Raw genomic sequence first — 19,500 nt, 5'->3', positions numbered from 1 at the left:
TAAAAGCTAATAAGTAATAATCTACCTCAAAAATAAACTAGTTCGACTTGTATTCAAATCAGATTTGGCAACAGAGTATAATTAGTGCAAAGTAGTTACCTTCGTCAGTTTAAAAGTTTGTGTGTTCGTTTAATCTATTCTCACTAGATGACTCTCTCTACCGCGGTAATTACGAATATTTTAATTTAAAAAATTCTAGGCATTTCATATAAGTAAAAGGCTTTCATATGTGCCAAGTGATAAACATATCGACTCTATGTACTGATAAAGGTATAACAATTTTATCGGTTTATAAAGGTATTTTGCAGAAAGTAAATGAATTAAACTTTTTACATAAATGGTGTTACTTCATCACAAATTACAGTGAATGTCGCACATAAATAAAATGTGTTGTATATTCCCAAGTACATTTAGTATAGCCTTGTCCGGTACGACTGTTCAGAATCGCAGTGAAAAGTTTTGATAATGCTTTAGTGAGCTTTTTCGGAAACAATTTAACAAATGTTAATAATTTTTAAAGAGGTGACCACCAAAACGTGATACAAAAATTTATGTAATTATGGTAAGCAGTTTAAAATCATACAAAAATAAATTAAATTTAAAAAAAGTATCAATAGGGACTTTTTTCATATATGTACTTAAATTATTCTACCCTTTTTTGCTTTTGAGTTCAAGCGTCAGTGATGAATTTATTGTAATTTAATTTTATTTAATAAAAATAGTTTTTCTCTGTTTAAATTGTGAGAGTAACATTCTCTATAATTTTTTTTTTCTAAGCTGATAATACTATTTGCTATCAGTTCGTATAATAATTCAGTCAATGTCAACGTAATATAAAAAAACCTTCAAAATTGTATTGATTTGATCCATTTCTGTCTAATTTTCTTTTCTCAAATTTTGGAACTGGATATGCTTATTTTAGTGACATTAAAAATAGGCTTTTACATAAAATCTTACGGCGCCTTTACAACAGTCTGAAATGTGAAATATTTTTGATGTTCAAATTGTTTGTGTACATGAATTTCCGTTATTTCCTATATTATAATAATCAATTAAATAATTATTATGTGTATATTCCCATCATACAATTTAATAAAAAACCCCCTGGGGTTTTAATCCTAAGTCAGTGGAATTAACAGCCCAATATAAATGAAAACGTTTTTACACCCCTTAAAACAAAATTTTTATTTATTCGAAATCGTTTTGGTTGCAATTTCTTTTAATTTAACTTTCTTACCCTTTTACGTTCCATTTATTCGCACGTTATGATAAATAAAAGTAGGGGAGATATTGACAATTTAAATATAAATTGAAAATTGATTCCGAAAATGTACCGTATTACTAAACTATTTATTTGATTTACCTTCTTGAGCATATTTTTTTATTAGTTTACTCATGATAATTTTTTAATCCAGGAATTTATCAATTACAGCAATGAGCTCAATACTTGTAATAAAATTCTAAATCTACAAAATGTAATCGTAAAAATGATAAGTGATATACAACTTGATCAGTAAGTTTTGTCTTTATAATGCTTTCATGGAGGAGATTTAAGACATCATATTCTTTTTTAACATAAAGTCAATACTTTATTAACAGCAAATTTGTAGTTTGGTTTTAAAAATTTCAAATTAAATAGATGACTGAGTTTTTTGTTATTCAAAGAACAATTTAACTGAAAATAAAAAGTTGCAGGTAATTAATTGTGCATTTAACACAACGTAAACTAACTACAATTTTTAGTAGATAATTACTAGAATACGTAAATACATATACACTAGTGGCGAATTGTGAATCGAACATAAGGCATTCTCTTACATGCAATCATCAACGATGGCTTATATAAATAACAAAGTAACAGAACTGCAACAAATACAATTTAAAGCTTTTGTTACGCTTTGTTCAAATGATTTTGTGTTTGATTGGTTTACGTCAGTTTTTATAGAAGCTGATTATATTTTCAGACAGACGTGATATTCCACACGTTCAATAAATTTTCGCTAATGCGATATAAAAAGAAAAAATGCCGACAAATAAATGCGCAATGTCTATGTTCGGTGATCGTTTTGCCTTACCTGTATATATGCTTACTGTAAAAATGTTTGGAAGTTGGTCATTTAACGTTAATTAATATACTTCCTTTGTATTTTCTTAATTACCGTAGATATGGATAATAGCTTTGCGTAACCTCAGATTTGAGCAATGCCTTAGCCAAAGGAGCTGCAAGCCTTAATCCTAAAGCCTTTACATAAACTGCTTTAACCCTTACATTTTAAAATCTAAGAACCTTGATTTACCAATCATACAAATAGAAATTTCATTCAAATCGTTAAGCACTTTGAAAGAGCTTGAAGCCCTTTGAATTAAAAATTTCAAAGCACTTTTGTAAAGTAATTCGTTTGCTAACTTCAACTACTAATTCATAAAAAGGCTGAAGGACTAAAAGCACATTTCTAATCGCAAAGTATGTTATATTTATATATATTTCAAAAAAATTGATTATCTATTATATCTTCAAAAAGTTTCAATAACTGTTTAATTTTTTTAGTAATATTCTCTGCATTTCTAATTGCAAGCGTTCTACTGTTATACCTAAGCAAAGGAATGATCATTGTAAAGCAGTGATATGAGAAATAAAAAAAAAGCGAAAAATAAATGGATTAATTTTATCTAATCTTTTTTTATTGTTAAAAACCGTTGTATGATGAATGTAAATATGCAGTAAGCTTTCTGTAAATCTAATTCCTTTCCTTTTAAATTTGCATATCAGTAATTCAAAAAACAATATGAATTTCTAAATAAAAAGTAACAAATAAACATTTTGATAAATCGGACAACAAAGAAATATGCAAAGATTTTGCCTTTAAGTTTCTGATAAGGTCGAGACAATTCAACAGAAATTAATTAAATACATTAATCAGTCGAGATTTCATCGATCTATGACGATATTGGGAATTATAAATTGATTAATTGGCAAGTAATAAAATAAGTATACTTAGAGTTTTATAAAAAAATCAGTATTGCGTTTCTTTTCTCAGTTATAAATAGCAATTTGAAATAACATAACGTTTCTTATTGTCTGATAATTTTTAAAACTTCTAGTGATTAAGGAGTTATGATTCAAAACCATAAACACAAGACTGTTAAGAAGTCGATCAACAGCTTAATTAAATCGTAATGGTTTTTGTACTTTCCGTATATGTAATTGATATGCTAATCAAATTTGGCATAGCCTACACAAAAACGGTTTACACGAAATTAAAACAGTGTTGTAATTATAATTTGCAAAAATTGCGTCTTATCATTTTGTATTTTTTGAACACAACTTTGTAAATACTTTGTATTTGTAACATTATGCGTAACAATTATTTTTGAAGTTACACTTATTTTGGTGCGTTGAAAGTAAAATTTTAGAATGCAACGGAAGTGCGTAACGCGACGGAAATTGCGCAACTGTAACAGTAACTGTCAACTGTATTGAAAAGCATTGTTTAAAGAAATATATAATTGTTTAAAGAAATATATAATTATTGTTAATATACCGAGCAAATAAATGTGTAAATGGAAGTGTAACTTCTACCGAGTGTACAAAATATACACATCTCTTTTCAAATTGTATTCATTTCTGTCGTTTATTTACAGAAGGCAATGAAGTTTCTTTCGTACCTGTCCCGGAAAAAGACACCTCTGGTGAATCAGGATAGCAGTCTATTGGCTAGAGTTTTAAGTGTTGTAGATTTGACGGGATTAGGGGTAGGAAGTACTCTAGGTTTAGGGGTGTATGTGTTAGCCGGTTCTGTTGCGAAAACAGTAGCCGGACCTGCCGTCTGCCTATCGTTTCTTGTAGCAGCCATAGCCTCAGCATTTGCTGGTATGAAATGAATAAAAACAGGTGACCCTTAAATATCAAGATTAACCCTCATAATAAGCACGATATTTTATTGTCAAATCTTATTTTAATACTATTATTTTTGTCGTGGCGGCTGGTGGATAGGGTTGCACGGAGCATGCGCCTATTCTCATTTTTTAAAGGAACGAAATTCATTTGGTTTTTGTTGATTCCCTAATACAATAACGTTGAATTCTAATGTGCCGAGATGAAGGTACAAATATGTAGAAAGTGTAAAGATTATTCATATCGGAAAGATCATCATCATTAATGGCATCATCTTTTACTTAAAAATACAATGAAGTTTTTAGATAAATGTAGTTAAAAAAATAAACTCTACACCTTTACCAAATTACGGATTCTTGATTGTTGTCCTAAGACTGGTTCCTATCCTGAGCTAAACTTCGCATTTCCCTAAAACTAGAACAACCTACATCCTTAACTATTTACGAACTGTAATCTAACCTAGGTCTACCTCTATCCCTCTTAATTCCTGTTTCTGCCTTTAATATGTCTCTGACTAGACCTTCATGCCTGAGAAGGTGTCCTACCAACCTATCTCGCCTATTTTTCATTGACTTCCATTGAGTCCTCTCTTCTCCTATTCTTTCTAATACCTCTTCATTTCTAGCCTTCTCTATCCTCGGTATCGTCATCATTCGCCCGTAACACCACATTTTGAACTCTTCTAACCTCTTCTGTTTCGCTGCGCCAACCGTCCATGTTTCGCACCCGTACAGGGACGCGCTCCAAACATACACCTTTAACAATCTTTTTCGAATTTCTACATAAATCCTGCTAAGAAAAGTGCATTTTCTGTGTTCGGTGAACATTTTACCTTGTTTACTGTTTCATTGTAACCCAAATTCACAAGCCGTCACCCTGTATTTTAACGTTAACGTTGACACTTCAGGAATCTATTGTACATGAAAGTTGTAAGAAAGTTCATCGCAAATAATAGAATTATGGACTTGTATGTATCAGTGCATCTCGATAGGAAGTTAGATAAGGAATGGCTAAAAATGCAACCATATAAAAATGTCCTCTAATTAGATATTACAATGTTTCAAATTTATCTACAAGCATGATGGTGATTGTAATCAGTATTAGTTATCGTCGTACTTAAGAAATTATCTTTTACAAGAATTATTTGAGATTCAATTAAGTTTACTCAGGGTGCTTATTAGCTGTGTCTCGATAGGTACTTCATTTGGAACGAAAAATGTCTCTTGGAAGTTTCTCCGAAAGGCTTCAAATTAATCATACGTTTTGTTTTTTTTCTTTTATGTTATTCGATCTTTTTGTAAAACAAAGGTTCATTATAGCTGTGTAATTGTAATGCTGAAAAAGATCTGAACAGATTTTCATTAAGAATGCTAAATTTTCTGTTAGAAAATACCACCATACAACCTAAAAAATATATTGGTATTTTGAAATTTATGTATTGCTTTTACAACTTTTTGAAATTGTTTAACCCGGCGATATTCAATGCTCATTTAAAACGCGTTTAATTGTATTCCTTTGTTTATTTATTAATCGGTTAATTGCTTCAGATATTAAGTTCAAAGGAACAATAACTTCTTTCTTTAAAATTACAAAAACGTATTAAATAGTAATAACGGTACTTCGTTAAAACAATAAAAGAAAACTAACATCCTCAGCGAAATAGGCTTCTATTTACTTCGACTTTAAGTAGTATCATAGTTTTCCTTATAAAAGATTTGAATAAAAGCGCTCTTCTTGATGCTGTAGTTTGGCTTTCCTTCCTTTTTACAGTAGCATTATAATTGTATGGATTTCAAACACTGTAATCACGAATTAATTTTTTTACTTTATCTGACTTCCTGCTCATTATGACTTAGCCGAGATTGTAAGTCCATAATTGCATCATATGCAATAGACATTTCTATGTAATTCAGTTGATAAGCCAGTCATTCATTATTTCAATCCCATATTATACCTCTACCTCTATTTTTTCTATTTTTTTGAATTTTAGAAAATACATTGCTAGCTTATAACCAAATTAAATTTCCTAATAAATTTAGCCACGTATTAAATTAACAAGTGTTTTTTAATTTGTATTATATTTCATTCCACTCACTAACCCATTTAAATAAAAGTGTTAATTTATATGATAGCACTTTAAATTGAATGATAATTAATGTTCAAAAACTTTGCTTAATTACGCACAGGTCTTTGTTACGCTGAATTCGCATCTCGAGTGCCCAGAGCTGGATCGGCTTACGTGTATAGTTACGTTACTGTCGGCGAGTTTGTAGCGTATATAATTGGTTGGAATTTAATCTTAGAATATGTTATAGGTAAGTAAAGTATATACTTACACGTTATTTTTATTAGTCTGGAAAAAATTTGAATACAAAGGCTTGTTTGAACATAAGCAGATTAAATCAAAATTTATCGCGTTCTGTGTGTGATTGAACTTGTGATTTTGATTAGAGCAACGATAATAGATAAAATATGCACGTAATTATCTAAAAAAGAGCACAGTTTTTAAGAATAAAATAATTAGCTGCGAGAATTTTAATTAAAATGATTTCAATTAGGGAATTACAAAAAAAATAATATATTTTAAAAAAAAAAACTGATTTATCAGTATTATAGAACTCATGTAGGTACTGATTACAAGAATATTAAGCGTTATCAAATAATATAAAATTAGTTAAATGAAAAGAAGAATAATTGAATATACACATACTTGATAGATGGTACCAGATATTGTTTTAAGTAGGTATTTAATGAAAAACTTATCAATCAATTAAAACTTCAAAAGTAATAATACGTTCTAAATATATGTACAGCTGCAACCTCTTGAAAAGTGAAAAACGTACTGAAACATTGTTTAAAATATTGTATTCAATATTAACATTGTTCGACACATTCCCTGACTCATACTCTGAGGGATATTCGAGGACATTTTGCATTGAATTCTGAATTAAGTTTTTCTCGGTTTTTTGCAACTTTTTAGATACCTAAGAACGAACCGCCATTTAACTCAATTTTATAAGTATTTGATTATATTATCGACGCTTTTAATTGGAAAATTATTTAAACACGAAAAAAGAAAATTTTTAATAATTTAATAAATATTAATACGCTTGTATAATCCATTTTTTCTTTAGGTAGTGCCAGTGTTGCCAGAGGGATGAGTAATTACATAGATTCATTGACCAATTACCAAATGAAAAATTATTTTTCTCAAGTTGTCCCTATTAACGTGGATTTTCTTGCTGATTACCCGGATATACTGTCTTTTGTTCTAGTTGTAGTTATCACAGGTAAGTTATACTACTGTAAGCAGTAAGATTCAAATCCCTAAGCACGTCGAGAGAGCTTGAAACCCCATAAATTATAAATTGCAAGTCCTGAAAGGACCCGAAGCACATTTTCAAGAATAAAATAAAGAAGCTCTGTGAAACTCCAGTCAAAACTAGTCCTAAACAACCCTATTCTCAAGTCTTCCTTTTTGGTTTATTTTTATGGTTCCTATTCACCTGAAAAACGAAAAAAGAAAATAATACTGCCTTACTATTTCACTTTATATCTGCATATGCAATCGCAGAATATTCCTGTATGAAATAGCTTTAATGAAATAGAAACATTATTAATCTGCATTTTATTAAAGAATTCAAATACTTCTTTCGGTGGCAGGTGTTATATAAAATCGTTTGAATACTTTTAGTTTCACTACTTATACTAATCGCATATTGTAGTACAGTCATGTTCAACTTGTCCATGACATACAAACCCGAATCATGCGAATCATATACGTATGCAACACCATTAAACCTGCATTTCATCATGCTTTAATTATATTATTGTTACTCTAAATTATATGTATCAACAAGTATGGAATACATAATTTGTTTCTATTGAATATGAAAAATGTTGACTTCTCGAAATATTAGCGTAGATCAAGAATTGCGAAAAAAAGTTTACGATCTAAGATCTATGCATATCATAAATTACATGCTGCCTCAGATTTTCTGTTTGATTTGTTGTTACTGAGAACTGATGAATGCTGATTAAAAAAATACAAAAAATTAGAGTTATATGTATTATTTACGACCAGTAGCAGACAATATGTACTTTTAATGTTTTGTATCGTTTGTAATGTTAAATAATAGCGTTTTTAAACAACAGGAAATAATTACATTTAGTGGAAGGACTTTTTTGTGACGCTACGCTGAATTTAAAGAAAATTTTATAGTTGTTTTCGAAATTAAACGAATCAATCATTTATTATACATATCACACAATTTTATCACCGGAAGAAATGGAGAGATCTCTTTAGTCATTTAAAATCCGTCTTTTTGAAAAATAAAAACCGTCATGGTTACAATACTATACAATTCAAAAAAGCAAATTGATAAAATATATAAACGCAATATAGTAGCAGTATTTTACAAGTTTTAAATTAAAGGGTACCAAGTTATACTTGATAATATATAAGAAATGCTTCTATCACGCGCTCTATATAAAATTCGCTTGTCAAAAATACATGATGCATCGTTGAAAAGAAGTTTCTCGTATACAGTAGTTCAACATGAAAAAATGTTTAAAATTAATTTAAAATCTGTGTACAAGCAGTAACACTTTAAAAGTCTGAAGGTGGTTGAATAAACCGAAATGTAACAAAAAACATAAAGTTGTTTAATTATTTGACCGCCACCCTGGAAAAAACAATATACTTTAAAACAACGTTAAAGGCTCAGGCATTTAGTCGTTACATCTGCAGTTCGCTATATCCAAACATTATAATGTAATACTCAAAAAAAATAGTACATTTTATTGATAATAGAATACATTTACAGGTAAATGATACCCCAAAGCTGAAGCAGCAATAACGGTACCTATACAGTATAACTAACTTATAACATATACGCTTGTTAAGTGTAAGACATGTGTCTAATTCTCTTTTAGCGAACTTTTGATATAACGTACATATTTAGGCATGAGGTCCCCCCTGAATTTTATTTAATTACAAATAATTTAAGTTTAATTAGGTACATTTCAACAAGAAATTTATTAGTTTAATTTGGCTTTTGTATTTATATTTTTCTATAGAGAAACATTCAATATTATTTTTCAAATGTAGCAAGTTAAAGTTTGTTGTAGCTTCTTTTAAATTTTAATTTAATGTAGGAAGTCATTAAATTGTATGAATTACTGAAAGTGAATTCTTTATAGTGCGCGGTTGGAGCTTGATGATTACGTTAACTTTTGGTTCTACAGAATGCTTAGATTATTTATTTTCTCGGTAATTCCCCGACGACACATACTTCTCCGACGTTTTCTTATAAAGGATGAATAGTCTGTCATTATAAAACATAACTTGACCAAAAATTGACATTTACCGTATTTTCATTGTAATATTCTATGTTGTTTTAAGCGATAGGTCATCATCATCATAAGGTCGTCAGTCCTAAGACTGATTGGTCTCGCACGATAGGTATGATGCATAAAAAGTATTATTTCTGTCTAAAAGATTTTAAAATTTCGTCTCAATGTTCGCTAAATCGTTATACCAGATGACCAGATGCAATAAAGGCCGTCTATTGTATTTTCATGCGACAAGTATGAAGCACCTTAAATTTAGCATCAGTTGTTTAGACTAAATGTAACAACGCAAAATATTTTATTATTTTTTTCTCATAAGGTGGATAAAATGACCTCAGAATACATGCATCTAAATTAAAAATGCTTTGATTAACATTATTAACGATGGACATAATGATTACTTAATAGGTACTTATAAAAAAACATATACAGGCAAGATATTATTAAATAAAAGACGTTTACTANACCTTGAACAAGTATCTTCACTTTTGTGATAAACGACATACAAATATTAAGGAATACGAAATGTGACGAATTCTACTATTAATAATATCCACCTTATAATTATTTTACATTGTTGAACAACCTTTTACTATTATTTATTTACTTAATTGTAATGTATGCGTATTGTATAGATAATGGTATTACTATTATTTACTACATTTTATTGCTTTACTGTTTATACTGAAAAAGAAAAACTGAGATCAATATGTTTTTTTTTTTAATTTCAGTTCTTCTAGCATTTGGTGTTAAAGAATCGTCATTCCTTAACAACATTTTTACAGTATTAAACTTGGTTGTCATAGCAATAGTAATTGTAGCAGGCTCTATTAACGGTAAGTAAGCATTTTTAATTAGTTAATTGTTGTTTTATACCGTGAAATATAATTGGATTATCATCCGTCTCCTGTTTTTAAATATTTGTTGCAATGAACAGATTATTTTACTTATCTTTGATGTATTCTTTGCTTGTTTAGATTAAACAATCTCTGTTAATAATAATCTAACAATATGTATAACAATCTTCTTTAAAATACTGACGTCTACAATTTTTGAGTTGTCTTGATACTGTCTTTAAATATTAATGTGAAAATTTACTTTCAATTTTTATCCACTATAAATTACCCCAAGTTAAGAAACAGTTGTTGCTGTTGTCACACCCTCGTCGGGAATCGAACCCGGGACCTTTGGCTTTAAGCACCAATGTTCTGACCATTATTGAATTTCAAAATATTTCATATAGCATAAAATTTGCGTTTTTTTCAAAGCATACAACGTACAGTTCCCTAAAGGTATAATAGAAACAGTTTTATTTCTAAAAAAATTCAATAATTTTTTTATATTAAATTAATTGATGATCACTATAACAAACAATAAGTTAGTATTAATTAGTAGAAACTAATTGTGTTCGCGGAATTCAGTTTGTGACTAACAGTCATATTTCATCAATTTGTAAATTAATTATGACATACAAATGTAGGTATGTTTTAAAGCTCTACAGCTTTTCTGTGGAAAGAAAAAAAACAGTCCCTTTTTCTTGATCTACAAGTATATAAAAGTAATTTCTAATAGATGAACCCTTATTCTATGCCTTCAGTGTAATTATCTGATGTGTTGTTAATCACAGTCTATTATGTAAATATGTTCTTGTTTAATTTTACAATTAGCTTGTTGTGTTGTCGAAATATCTAACTAAATTATTAGGCCTTTTATAATGTAAATATTATAAACTGGACATACTGACACTTTAATTTTAATTTTTTACCTGTTTGTTTAGTGTCATAATTATATGAACAAGTTTTTTATTTTTGAAATGGAGTTTTTTTAACATTATAAAAATTAATCATGTAATTTTTGCTAATAAAATGCTGATTCTATTTTAGTCGAAGAATCTTACTGATTATTATTTAATAAGAAAAAGCAGCTATATGCTAGTTACTGTTTGTATTTAAACAAGTGTCATTAAGTTTGTATTTTTATTTGTTAAAATCTTTCTAATTTATTCGCTATTTATTTTTGCAAGTACTTTTACAAACTATCACAAAGAATTTGCGCTGTTTAGACTATTAAACATTTTCAATAATTCACTTCTACTTGGTGAAAGTTTATGGCAATCTGTTGTAATAAATATCAAGTTGAAGGGGGATAATAGATCATTACAATAATAAAAAGTTTAACTTCGTTTCTCCTGTTCGTTGAAAATAGAAAACAATACAATGCTAATAATTTTCAGTTATAATTCGATGTGGTCTATCAACTTTTTATTGCAATCTACGTATTTATGAATTACAATAGTTGAAAAAAAAAAAACGACCTTGTTTATAAAAAAGGGAATTACCAACTTTTTCCAATTCTACCAGTTTTAAATATAAACTAACGATAAGAGAAATACATGTCTGCAATTTTTGGTTGTCTTACATAAAAAGAATAATTTCTGGCAAAACGTTTATGAACAAATATGGCTTATGTATAGTATCATAGCACCTATTCTTTGTTTACGATGTAAATTTAGTTCAAAGTCATTTGAAAGTTGAGTTTTACAAGGCAAAGTGTATAACTAATTACAGTTCAACAGATCTTTTCGTTGGATATCAGAAAATGATATTTACCTCGGTATTTAGTTGTTGGCTTAAATTCTTTAAACAAAACCGTTAACTAAACTATACGTTTTTGTCTTTTATTTTGAATGAATGAATAAACAAATGCAAAATCGGTAATAAATTTTTTAGCTTTAAGATAATCGTTTATTTACATTTTTGTTATTGCCAGTTGTTGTATTTAACTATACCTTCGTGTGTTGAAAGTATGAATGCCATTTTAATGACTGCGAACATTTAAAATTTAATTGTACCTTAAACATTTTCCGCATTTTTCTAGTGCCACATTTATAGTCACTTATCTGTGTTAGAAGGCTATGAAGTGCACGTCTGCACTTCCAATACACATAATAAATAGTAAATTATGGGATATATTCGTTAAAAAATCGGGAGCCTTCAGGATAACTAAACTTTCAAATATAAATTTAATTTTTTTCACTTACTTTTGATACTTTTTCTAAATACCACCGTCAATCAAATTTGATAAATATATTTTAGCTCAAAACTCAAATCGAAATTAAATTTTTGATGAAACTTTCATCTCTACAGCTCTAATGAAATTACTGAGTTATCAAAGAGCCCTCGTATCTAACTTAACTTTTATCAATTTTTAGTTTTTATATATTTTGTGTAACTAATTCAGACTATGATCGTGACTGTTTTAATGTAAACATTTAATCAAAAATTTATCCTAACAGTAAACTAATTTCAAAGTCTTAATTAAAGATGAATTCAAAATTATTATCGTCCTGTTGACCATTTTAAAATGAATGAAAATGGATAATTCATAATTACTGAATATATAAGTAAATGTTGATTAAATTACTGCTTGTTGTATCCAATATGTCGGATATTGAAAATAAATTTAATTCTAAAAGGGGTGAAAAACTGGAATTATTATTCAATTCAACCAAAGACAAATTTGAAAGTACTACAATTAGATATTAGTATAGTATCTAAAACATTTTCGTTTTTGAAGGGTGTTAATATCCTTCAGGTAATATTTAAACTAGTCTTTCTATCAAAAAAAGTTCTAAAATCTTAATTGCAACAACTAATGAAAATTTTGCCACTCACTGTACATTTTCAACAGGGAAATACCTAATATGTTACCTTGAACAAGAAAAATTCATTAATACGAAGTTGTATTATTTGCCTCGTTCTTGATATTCTTGTGGTTGATTGGTAATCACATTACCGTTTTAATTTTACACTACATTGTAGTTGTGAATTACACTGTCTCTCCTGAATGCTTCGATACTAATTGTTAAAAATTTCAATTAAATTCAATTCAAATAGTTGGAGAAAGGATTTTATGTTTTCCTCATTCGTAATATCCATTAAGGACATAACGAATAAAGAGGAATTCACTTGCTTAGAAAAAGAATTAGACGATGCATTTGGAAGCTTAACCTCTAACACAACAGATTAAGCAGATTATTTATTTAGTATAAATATAAATTGCAGTGTACCTACTGTAAATAATACTTGCAAATTAGACATTACAATAAGCTACACATATATAAGCACTGTATTAGATAAAGAAGGTGCTATAAAGGTGCAATATGTTTTCTCGCTTTGAATTAAAAAATTCACAGTTTGCCAGAATTCAGTAATGTTTTTGTTAAAAGTTGAATACAATTTAGAATTCCTGAAAAAGTTCTCCCTGGCATTACAGTATTACCGTCATATTTCTCAAAGTGACCCATATAAAGAGAGAGGGGTCGCGGAAATATTTAAGAGGTAGCAGAAAAATAAATTACAGATTAATCAAAATATATACTTATATACGTTTTTTGAACCATATAACACAATAATAAACTATTAATTTCTATTGATACTGAAAATGAATCTGTTATTAATCAAAATTACTAGTGCTTCAATGTAATTAAACAAAAGAAATTTACTTTTTCTCAATTTCCCCACCTCCCTTTTCTTTACATACCTGTTCTTTAAAATTTTTAAAGAAGGAGTAGCGGATGAAAAAGTTTGAGAAAACATTAATTTATGACACTAGAACTCAAACATAAATTACATGGTCAATACAATTATGTTACATAAGTATAAACTATATAGATATCAATAAAATTTAGATTTGACTGAGCTTGTATGTAAGATTGAATTTTATCGTCAAATAATCGTGACCAAAATCATATAATTGTTAGTCTTTTTTGTTCTAAAATGTTGTATATAAATGGACAATATCCAATGTTTTAATAAATTCATTTCATTTTACTCAGAGTATGCCACTTCTTTCTAAATCGTCCAGTCATTCGGAAATATTGTAAAATTTATCGAAATATACAAAAACTGGCATGAATTCGACACCAATAAATAATGTGATTGAACTGTCTATAATAAACGTTGTTTTAATATACAACTAACTTCAACAGTGAAATAATAAATTGGCTAGTAGGTTTTCACGGGTTGATCGTCCATTGTTTTTGCAAATGACTTCCTGGTCTTAATAGTGAAATGCTGGGAAGGCAACTCTAACTTACTGTTAGATACTAGGTACCGAAAGAGGATTATTCTAAAACCACGATAAGAAAGAAAGATACTGTTTGAAATAATAATATGTATATTTTAAATTTCTTTTCTCTCACAGCCGATGTAAAAAATTGGCGAATATCAAAGGATGAGATTCCTGAAGATCTATCGTCAGCTGCTGGGGAAGGAGGATTCCTTCCGTTTGGAGTAGCTGGAATAATGGCGGGTGCAGCTAGATGTTTCTTTGGTTTTGTCGGTTTTGATGCCATTGCAACAACGGGAGAGGAAGCAAAAAATCCCCAAAGGAATATACCAATAGCCATTGTTATTTCATTAACGATAATTTTCTTTGCATACTTCGGCATTTCGGTTGTTCTAACGCTCATGTGGCCATACTATGATCAAGTACGTATACAAAGTGAAGTTCGTTGTTTTTTATTATTAGTTAATATTACAAATAAAATTGTAGACAGTAAGGCACTTGCTTAACATTGAGGTGTTTCTGTTCCGGCTTTTATTCCGTCACTTGGAAGAATTATTGTTCATTAATATTTTGCTGTAGAATGCGCATGATGAGTGGCTTCAGATGTTTAACGGTCAGAAATCGTCGAAGAACAATAATTCTTAAAAATGACTTCGAACATTTGGACAGGGCTATTGGAATCTGTCAAATAGGGCATACACCACTAGGTGTTAAAGCTTGTAACTTGAACGAGGGACAAAAGTGTGGGAGTGGTGCATAAGGATGCAAATCAGTAGATAACGCTTTTTAATTTAATCATTCTTTTTGATAACGGTACCCGTAATGTTTTTTTCCTCGTGTAAAATCGTATACAAAGTTGGCAAAAGATTTCAACTGCACCTCCAGCAAAGATCTTGGACTATGCTTCGATTACTTCCCAAGAAAACTAGCTATTTCGTAAATGTGTATTATATTAAAGAACTATATTTGGACAATTATAGAAGGAAAGCAAATTAAAAGCTTATATGAAAGCAAAAGGTGTGAATGAAAAAATAAGTAGACGCTGGAATAAAAACGTGTTCTTAAAATTTTCTCACCACTTATCTCATGTGAATCATTTTTAAATTTGATGTTGATAAACAGTAGATGCTTAAATTCAGAACACATGAAGGTTTTATTTTTCAAATTTTATGATAAGACCGACACTAAAAATTTATTTTTCATTTTTATTTGTCGGCCCAAACACATAATTTATCGATACTTTTCACTTTATACCATTTTAAAAATCCACAACTGCATCCCACTACGAAAAATTTTCCCTCGTCGTAAATCAGCGCCATGTTTTTTAAGCTCCTCCCATTTGACAAATCCCAATAAAAAATAATAAATATTTACAAAAATAATAATATAGGAATTGAACTTTAGCTCTTATTTTTTTTAAATACCCCCCTCCCCTTCTGTCTATGTATTTAAAGAAGAAGAGATTTTCATACAAATAACCAACATTGGAGAAAGTTGCTCATTATAAAATTATGTTAAAAATTTGTTTAGTTCGGCCAAGTTGGGACCTTCTTATTTCTGTTGTACTATTTTTTTCGAGGACTTTTAGGATGCTGATGCCCCATTTCCTTACGTGTTCGAACAACTCGGGTGGACAGCTATAAAATGGATTGTAACTACGGGGGCTGTATTTGCCCTTTGTACCAGTCTTCTGGGTGCTATGTTTCCACTTCCTCGAGTTCTATATGCAATGGCTTCTGATGGTCTTCTGTTCTTTTCTTTATCAAAAGTTCATCCTAAAACACAAACGCCACTTTTAGCAACTATTATTTCTGGAATATTTGCAGGTATACTTACGTTATTTAAATAATATCTCTGTAAATAATTCTTTTATGTGTAACTTTTAAGGACTAATGTCTATGATATTCAATCTCGATCAACTTGTGGATATGATGTCAATTGGTACCCTTTTGGCTTACACCATTGTGTCGGTGTGCGTTTTAGTCTTAAGGTAGATGAAAATCAAACAATTGTATTTTAAATTATGTAGATGAACAAACATTTAAATTTCTTTCAGATATGAACAAATAACCGATTATTCTCATCTGAAAAAGGACTTGGAAATGAAAAAACAAGATGTCGTGTTATTCGATGTTTTTAAACAAGTGTTTAATTTGAACAACAATAAATATCCGAACGAATTTTCGGCCAACATAATCAAATGGAGCATAGTGGCTTTTAGTAAGTTATTTTTTAAGGTTCCATGATTTTTCATCCCCCGACATAATATCACCGGACAAAATATCCCCGACAAAATATCCCTGTGACAAAATGTCCCCGTGACAATATATCTCCAGACTAAATATCCCTAGACAAAATATCCCCCCCACCCTAAAAATTGCTTTAAGATTTTTTTTCCAATATTTTATTCAACCTAACCTAACCTAACCCTGTCAAACTTGCGCCATGCTACCTTGCCGTACGTTCCCTTCCTTACCAACCACACCTCACATGATCAAACATAATACAATCCAACCCAAGNTACAAATAAATATATGAAATGAAGTATATGAATTTTATATTATTTATTGGAGTATCGGTTCGATAATTTATTATCGGGGCTTTTGTTCGGTGATATTTAGTTTGGAGATATTTTGTCACGGTGATATTTTGTCCAGGGATATTTTGTCAGAGATATTTTGTCCGGGGACATATTGTCGGGGGATCAAAACGCCTGACACGATTTTTTAATATTTTGAGAAATAATGTCAGAACTTTTTTGGACCTTTGAAAAAATTTTTAATGAACCAATCACATTTTATTTTATATGAGTAATTGTCTTCAGTCCCGGATGAAAAGATAGAGTAGCATCATTTGTTTTTCTTTAATATTAATAAACCACCCAGTAAGTTGAGTAATTACTTAGGTTTATTTTTTTAATAGGTGTATTGAGCGTCGTAATTTCCTTGATTTTATTTTATGGAATGACAGATTCAGAATTTATGAAACCACAATATATTGTACCCCTGGTTCTTTTGTTTATTGCCCTTATTGTATGTGTAATTGTTATTGCAAGACAGCCCACAGAAGACGCCAATTTGGCATTCAAGGTAAAATCCTTTTTCCTTTTTTCCGTTTTCGAATGTTTGCAAATGCTATTCTCAATTATAGGTCCCATGGGTGCCATACATCCCATGTTTAAGTGTATTTATAAATTTGTATTTGATGGTGCAACTAGATCTCCAAACCTGGATCAGATTTGCTGTATGGTTACTAATAGGTAAGAGATTTGGATTGGAATTTTTGGGTTTATTGACAAGTTGAATTATTTATTTTATTATAATTTTTAAGGATTTGTTATATATTTTGGCTACGGAATTACTCACAGTACTGAGAGGGAAATTCATGAATTATCAGAAAAGAAAAATAGTTTTGCCATTTCAGCCAATGAAACAGAAAAACCAGAAAATGATACGTACAAAAAACAAACGACTGCATGTTAACTATGTTATTGTTTTGGAATTTATAATTATATTGTGTAAAATATTAGACCTTAAATAAACATTTTTTTTATAAAAATTAAATTTTTTATTTACTTTCCAGTTTTAATTGCGGGTTTATAACTTATTTGAGTGTTTACTCACGATTAAAAAAAATGAAATGGCAAATATTTTACAGAAATTAATGCTCGTTTTGATTAGTTAATTATTTGAATTTTTAATTGCTAATTGATCGACAAGTACTTCAAGGAAAGCATTTTTAATCACTAGATTCTCACAAAAAACACTCTGTATAACTGTTCTTTATTTTGCTTTATACTTTTTATTTTTGTACCAATTTGAAAATATTTTATATCGTTTTATTATTTACGATTAGAAATAGAAACGCACAAAAGGATAAAGCTTTAAACATTCATAAAATAATGCGTTTATTACATTTGAAACTAATTCATCAGATATATGAAATCCTATGACATTGTTACTTAATAGTGGATTAATATGCAATATTAATTTGAAATAATTTTTTCGATTTTTTATTTACCCACTACAAACTACCTCAAATTAGTGAGGCAAAAATTGTTGGTGTTGTCACAATTTTTCCCTAATTAATTTGAGATAGTTTGTAGTGGGTAAACAAAAAATCGAAAAAATTATTTCAAATTAATATTGCTAATTCATTAAATTTTTTTATGTAACGTATGGTGTAAGGTTAGCTTAATTTTCTATTTTAATAGAGATTATATGTAATAATTGCAAATTATGACTTTACAGACTACAATATAAAAGCTAACCAAATTCTACTGAATCTCCTGCAAAAATAAGCCGGGGAAAGAGTCCATTCCTCTATTATAAGTAGGCCTTAATATAGGGAAAATCACCCTACTTCATTCTTAATGAACGAGCCTATTCCTGTGGGAAATAACTCAATTGCTTTTTTTCCCCTTCCCTCCATTTATAGTGAAGTTTAAGCCTGAAGGAAATCATACCATTCTTGCTATTCTGATCGAATCCATCTTGTAAGTCTGGGGAAAACAACCCCATTGTTCTTTTATGATTAAACGGAAACTTGGGAGAAATCACCCTATTATTCCCTTTATGATCGTGTCTAAGCCTGAGACAAATCGCTTCATTCCTTCGTTTATAATGAATATTGGGGAAAATCATCCTAACCTAAGTTTGGGGGGAAATCACACCATTCCTTCCCTTCATGATCCAGTTCAAGTCTTGAAGAAATCACCTCGTTCATTCTTTTAAGTTATCCCGTTGTCGCATTCAAATATTTAACTTTTTTCCAAAAACTATGTTTGCGCATATAATATAACGAAAAGTGTATATAAAAAATTATCGGTATTTAAATATATACAGTAGTTTACACTCATCATCACTATCTTCCGATTCTCCGCGTAGTTCCGGATCTAATCGCGATGTTGTTTCACATAATTATTTACTCTGCATTGTTTTATAAACTCATAGATAAAATTTTAAAAAGATATCTTCTATTTTACGTAGAAATATGATTTATTATAAAAAGCAATAAAACTTAATCAATTTATGTCCTATCAAAAAATCTTTAATACGAGGGTGGATTGATAAGTTTCCGGCCTAACCAAGAGATGACGCCACTAGGCCTACCTTGAGGTGACATTCTATAGTACCATCCTTGGATAGCTTGTAGCTATAGTTTCAGCCCGATCTCCTTGCTAG

The 19,500-nt window shown here is 29.4% G+C and overlaps 1 protein-coding gene across 2 annotated transcripts; it reads left to right on the top strand.

Annotated features, from left to right (window-relative positions):
* Positions 1–241: 241 nt before the first annotated feature.
* Positions 242–17,875, top strand: LOC108733561 (cationic amino acid transporter 2). Of its 2 annotated transcripts, none has more exons than XM_025980400.1 (12): positions 242–270; positions 3,643–3,871; positions 6,082–6,210; positions 7,030–7,185; positions 9,979–10,083; positions 14,453–14,739; positions 15,906–16,143; positions 16,205–16,307; positions 16,374–16,537; positions 17,240–17,406; positions 17,468–17,576; positions 17,648–17,875. In XM_025980400.1, exons 2-12 carry the CDS (start codon positions 3,649–3,651, stop codon positions 17,797–17,799), a joined length of 1,833 nt encoding a protein of 610 aa, XP_025836185.1. In that variant the 5' UTR covers positions 242–270; positions 3,643–3,648; the 3' UTR covers positions 17,800–17,875. The 2 variants fall into 2 exon arrangements, with proteins under 2 accessions (XP_025836185.1, XP_025836184.1); XM_025980399.1 differs by lacking the exon at positions 242–270 and adding an exon at positions 284–562.
* The last annotated feature ends 1,625 nt before the right edge of the window (positions 17,876–19,500 follow it).

This window comes from Agrilus planipennis, unplaced genomic scaffold (assembly GCF_000699045.2).
Source record: "Agrilus planipennis isolate EAB-ADULT unplaced genomic scaffold, Apla_2.0 scaffold41, whole genome shotgun sequence".
Classification (NCBI taxonomy): Eukaryota; Metazoa; Arthropoda; class Insecta; order Coleoptera; family Buprestidae; genus Agrilus; species Agrilus planipennis.
The sequence above is the reverse complement of the archived record's forward strand: the minus strand, read 5'-3'. Positions and strand labels throughout refer to the sequence as shown.